Below are 6,301 nucleotides of genomic sequence, written 5' to 3' on the forward strand. Positions count from 1 at the left end.
TTTCCCTGAAGTTCCAAGGGTGCCACACCACTTGCCCTTCAAGCATCCAGTGACTACGAGGGGAAAGTATAGTGCAACGTCATAGACTGCTATCATCTCTTATGTTGCCTACTATATTGAGACTAATGGTGTCGAGGATCAAGGGATCTGCCTTGATGCGCGCCCCCCGGTAAAGTCCTCATGAGCGACCCAAATTTGGGACCTACCCTCATGGCATCGAGATCTTCAAGGCGAAGGTGTTTCAACCCTTCCAACCCAAGTCACGGCGGGAGTGCTAGTGGGTGAGATCAGGGACTCTGTCCCACCCCTCCCATATAGTTCCATCCACTTGTACAACCCCATCACCCATATGTGAGTCGTTCGGTCAAGCAACTAATCTGTGCCTGCAACCATTAACATATCAGCAGAATATAGTTAAACATATATGGCAGATTTCAAGCTCGACTAAGACTTCAAATATAAAATAATATGAATTTTCATCAAACCAGGTGTCATCAATGCGTCATATGCGAGTGCCTCTGATGGTTTCCTACCATACTCAATAATCATCAGTAACAAGGTTTCTCAATTTTAGTCATTGTCATAATAGCATCATTGACAATTCCTAGTCATTCACATTATTGTGCGTTGTAAGCCTGAACTAAAGGAAGTAGGTACACATCCATCATGGCTATCATCATTAAACATCAATGGAAGAATACATATTTATTAATCTATCAACATCATAATAGCAATTAGAAATATACCTAACCAACAAATTTTTCATCATCATGCTTATAGTAGAGAGCATACGTATTCTTTATTACCCTCATCATCATAAATTCGACTAAAGACCCAACTTAACTATTTAATGTTGCAATCATCAGAACACCAATAGATAAGATACATAAACTATTTAATGTTGCAATCATCAGAACACCAATAGATAAGATACATAAACTATTTAATGTTGTAATCATCAGAACACCAATAGATAAGATACATAACCATTCATGTTATCATAATATCAACGGAAAACATCTATAAACATCACAACCCTGAATATCTCAATCACTAATAATAGTGTCAAGTGCCCGGATCCTCAACCTGAGGTCCTCAAAGAATAAAGTGTGGGCCTTATGGCTAAATAAATGTTTGTGTCATATCACTGTCAGTCAACTAGAGCGGGCACTACATACACCCCCTCTTAATAATAGACTTTGTCTCGAAGTCACTGGAATAGGTAAGGAAAACGGTGACGCATCTCCTCGGCATCCTCCCAAGTAGCTGAACTAGGACTATAATTGTCCCGCTGGACCTTGACCTGGTCCACCAACTGTCATCTAAGCTGCAAACTTCTCTTGTCCAGTATGCAAACTGGTTCAGTCATCACTGCTCCCTCGTCCGAAACCTGCAAATGACCAAAATCAATAATATGCGAAGGATCTGAGATATAATGACCTAAAATAGACACATGAAACACATCATGCATACATGCTAAAGATGGAGGTAAGGCAAGCCTATACGCTACTAGACCTTTCCTTTCTAAGATTTCAAAAGGTCCCACAAACCGTGGAGACAATTTTTCTCCCTTTCCAAATTTTATGGAGATTTTTTGGGTCCTTACTCTCAGGAACACCTTTTCCCCTACTACATAACTTCGGTCTACTCGATGAGCATCAGCATAGCTCTTTTTTCGATCTTGCGCTTCCTTTAGCCTCCTCCTAATCATTGTCATTTGTTCCTCCATCTCTTGCACTACTTCAGGTCCTATTAATACTCGGTCCTCTAGTCGGTTCCAAGTGAGAGGTGTTCTGCAAGGTCTTCCATATAAGAACTAAAATGGCGCCATATTTATGGAACTTTGATAACTATTATTGTAAGCAAATTCTACGAGTGGTAAAAACTCCTCCCATCTCCTTTGTTGGTCCATTACATACATCCGAAGCATGTCTTCAAGGATTTGGTTTGTCCTCTCTGACTGCCCATCTGTTTCTGGGTGATAAGCAGTGCTGAAGTTCAACTGGGTTCCCAAGGCTTCTTGGAAACTGGTCCAAAATCTTCCGGTAAACACTGCTCCCCTATCGGATATGATCTTTCTAGGCACTCCATGTAATCTCATAATCTCATTAATAAAAACCCTCGCAATTTTTGGTGCCTTATATGTAGTCTTAACTGGTATGAAATGGGCGCTTTTGGTCAACGTGTCCACTACCACAAATACGGAATCATGTCTTCTTGAGGTCATTGGTAGTCCCACGATGAAGTCCATTGATATAACTTCCCATTTAGATTTTGGTATCTCATGGGGCTGTAATAAGCCTGTTGGATGCCTGTGCTCGGCTTTTACTCGCTGACACTCTAAGCATCTAGCTACCATGTTCACGATGTACTTCTTCATCCCTTTCCAAAAGAAGAGTGGCTTTAGATCCGCACTCATTTTCTTAACACCAGGGTGTGACATGTATACGGCGCGATGGGCTTCATTTAAGATTAATTGGCGAATATATTCATTTGGTGGTACATATATCCTTCCTCGAAATCGTAATAGCACATCATTATCAAGGGAGTATTCCTCATATTTTGGGACCCTCATTTCATCCTCCCTCAAACTTTTTCTAACCTCCTAATACCAGGCATCTTTAATTTGTAATTAAAGTAGTTTCTCCCTCAAATTTGTCTTCAAGGGAATGACTGAAAATATCTGCGGCCTCCTACTTTAAGCATTAGCCACCCTATTTATTGTGCCTTTGATGTAAGTGATATCGAAATCATATTCCCTAATTAGCTCAGACCATCGTCTTTGCCTTGCATTTAAGTGATGTTGAGTGAATATGTGCTGTAACCCACAATGGTCAGTCCTAAGATCAAACTTCCTTCCTAGAAGGTAGTGTCTCCAAATCTTTAGTGCATAAACAATTTCTGCCATTTCTAGATCATGGGTTGCGTAGTTTTCCTCGTGGGTTCTGAGTTTCCTTGATGCATAGGCTATTACTCTTCCTTCTTGCATCAACACACAACCCAATCCTTATTTGGAGGCATTAGTGCAAACCAAAAATTCTTGTTCCATATCCGGCACCTTCAAAATTGGTGCTGTTGTTAATAACACCTTTAACCTTTGGAATGCCTCTTCACATTTTTCAGTCCAGATGAATTTCTTGTTCTTTCTTTGGAGCTCAGTAATGGGGCTTGCTATTTTTGAAAACCCTTCGACAAATCTACGATAGTATCCTGCCATGCCCATGAAACTTCGTATTTCATGAATATTGGTTGGTGCTGACCATTCCATGATGGCCTCGATCTTTACTAGGTCTACTGCAATACCCTCCCCAGAGATAATGTGTCCAAGATAATGAATCTTGGTTTGATAAAAGGAACACTTTGACAACTTCCCGTACAATTTGTTTTCTCTAAGACAATGAAGAACTATCCTCAAGTGTTCATCATGTTCTTCTGGGGTCTTTGAGTAGATCAAAATGTCATCGATAAAGACTTGTACAAACTTGTCTAAGTAATCCCGAAATATTCCGTTCATCAAACTCATGAAAACACCTGGGGCATTTGTTAGTCCAAAGGGTAAGACTACAAATTCATAATGCCCAAACCTTGTTTTAAAGGTTGTCTTCGAAATGTCTTCTTCTTTGCTTCTCAACTGATGATATCCCGACCTCAGATCTATTTTTGAAAACACTGTTGCCCCTTTCATTTGATCAAATAAGTCATCTATCCTAGGCAAAGGGTATTGATTGTTTATAGTCACTTTATTCAACTGGCGGTAATCGATGCATAGTCGCCAAGACCCATCCTTTTTTTAACAAAAATCACTGGGGCTCCCCATGGAGATGTGCTAGGTCGTATGAACCCCAAGTCTAGTAGTTCCTTTAATTGGAACTGCAATTCCTTTAGCTCTGGAGCCGACATCCGATAGGGTGTCTTTGCAATAGGCTCCGCGCCTGGTTTAAGGTCGATGGTGAAATCAATTTCCCTCCTTGGGGGTAGCCCGGGTAGTTCTTCGAGAAATACATCCTTAAATTCAACAAGAATTGGGTGTTTATCAAGACCTTCAGAGTCACTCTTTTCGTTTAGAGTGGCCACTGAGAACAATTGACACCCCTTTCGCCTGAATTTCATTAGTTGCAAGGAGGAGATGAATCTCAAGGACACCCTTCGGTTCTTTCCCCTTAATGATTTTCGTTGACCATCATCGTCCGTGAAATGTAGAATCTTGTCCTTGCAATCCAGGAGTGCCTCATGCCGCTCCAACCAATCCATTCCTATAACTACATCATAAACTCCTAGAATTGCCTAGTACAGGGACATCTTGGTCTTACATATACCCAGGTCCACCTCACAATCCCTTACCATTTTTCCTACAGTTCTTTTCATACCGCATGCCATTTCTACATGTTTAAAATCATATTGAGGAGTTTCTATATGTTTAATCTTTGATAATGCATTTATAGAAATAAATGAATCAGTAGCCCCTAGATCTATTAAAATGAAAAAACTCATACCATCAATATTACCTGAGGTTTCTAACACAGTGGACTGGTGTTCGACCTGGCGATTGTTCACCGTTGCATGGATGCGATGAGCCTTCCCCAGATCCCCCACCGTAGTTGCATTCTTAGTTGAGTTGATATTACATGACTTTTGAGGGCAATCCCTCTCGTAGTGCGGACCCCCACAATTCCAACACCCCTTCCTAGGGACTTGGCTCCTACTACCAACTGAACTGTGAGTTGGTCTAGAAATTTGCTGGAAAGAAGATCAGTGCTGAGGTAGTGTGGCTTGGTGTTGTCGCATATGCTGGTGCAGTTGTTGTTGACGAGTTTGTTGCGGTGCCCTGCACGAATGCTGAGTTGGATGCCTATATGGTGTTCTTTGATTTCTTCCTGACCACCTTTGATGATTTAGCACAGGACCCCCTCTTAAATTTCCACGTTCCACACTGATTCTACCTGGTACTCCTGATTCTGTGGGCCTTGATGACTTACTATGTGCACTGCTCATGATCTCTTCCTCTGCAATGATTTCTCGCTGAACTGCCTCGTGCAAGGTGCATGGCATTAAGATTCTAACCTTGTTATGAATGCCAACATTTAATCCATACACAATTTTTTTAACTTTGAGATTTTATGTGTTTAAGTGAGGGGCATAACGAAGTAATTCCATGAATCGTGCCTCATACTATGGTAGGTAGCGACTCCCTTGCTTTAATGAATTGAATTCATTTAGTTCTCTCTCAAGGAACTCTTCTGACAGGTAACACTCTCTAAATTTTTCTTCAAATAGTTCCCAAGTTACTTCTGATATGTCCATCCCCAACTGGGTTAATAATGTTTTCCACCAAAGAAGTGTGTTTCCCTTTAGCTTGAATATACCCATCTTGGCCTTCATGTTTGAGGTGTAATCTCTAAGGGTGAAACACATAGCCATGCTTTCCAACCATGCCTCTGTAGATTGACCATCAGTGGAACCCCAAAACTCTGGAAATTTTGCCTTTTCCAAGTCTCGACGTACATCATTTCTGGTGGTGCTTTGGGGTGTTTCATTATGTATGATCTGTCCTCCATGCTCCCGTTCCAAACGGTTTATTAATGCCTTAGACATGTGTTGGAATGATCTCATTAAGTTCAACACTTCTCCCGCCGGTATCTGCTCCTGTTTGGAGATGTTTTCCCCCTCATTAGGTGGGGTGGTAGGAGTTGGTTGTTGTGGTGGCGCCATGTTGTGCCCTTTAGCTGCCCCACTCCTTCTAGTACCTCTCCTAACCATGGTTCACCTGCCACAGTTTTATACGATTTTTTTTTTTATATATAAGTAAAAACCAATCAAAAACAAAATAAACTAAAATCTATTAATGAGATACGGAAAATTTGAGAATTGCTAAATTAAAATTCTCAAACTTCCCGAATTTTGATAAATACTCCATGAAGAAAATTTCCTTATCACTCGTAACATATTTACCTTCCTAATCTTCATTTCACAACTTGCCTTTAGAAATTTAAATAGTACTGATATAAAACCGACTTTCCAATCATTTTAGCTGTTACTGAAAACTCAAGTCAAATTTATTTACTTTATATATCTATATATATATATATATAAACCGCAAATACAACCATAACAACAACGCATTGAAATTCATTTTTTTTTTTTTTTTTTGCACACACATTCTCGTCACTCATTCAGGACATATCATAACAAATCATACTTTTACTAATATCGATAGTCATTAAATACATATGTACCGTTCACCAGAAGGCGAGACTCCACTTTCTCTGCTGTTGCTGGTATTCCCTTGTCGCTGGTCACTGCC

General features: G+C 40.3%; 1 protein-coding gene across 1 annotated transcript; it reads right to left on the minus strand.

Annotated features, from left to right (window-relative positions):
* Positions 1-3,744: 3,744 nt before the first annotated feature.
* LOC149235288 (uncharacterized) lies at positions 3,745-4,251 on the minus strand. The gene has a single exon (XM_089368505.1). It carries the CDS (start codon positions 4,249-4,251, stop codon positions 3,745-3,747), a length of 507 nt encoding a protein of 168 aa, XP_089224631.1.
* Between the last annotated feature and the right edge of the window lie 2,050 nt (positions 4,252-6,301).

This window comes from Pinus tabuliformis, chromosome 8 (genome assembly GCF_031772625.1).
Source record: "Pinus tabuliformis cultivar Carrire ecotype Pingquan chromosome 8, CPIR1, whole genome shotgun sequence".
Lineage (NCBI taxonomy): Eukaryota > Viridiplantae > Streptophyta > Pinopsida > Pinales > Pinaceae > Pinus > Pinus tabuliformis.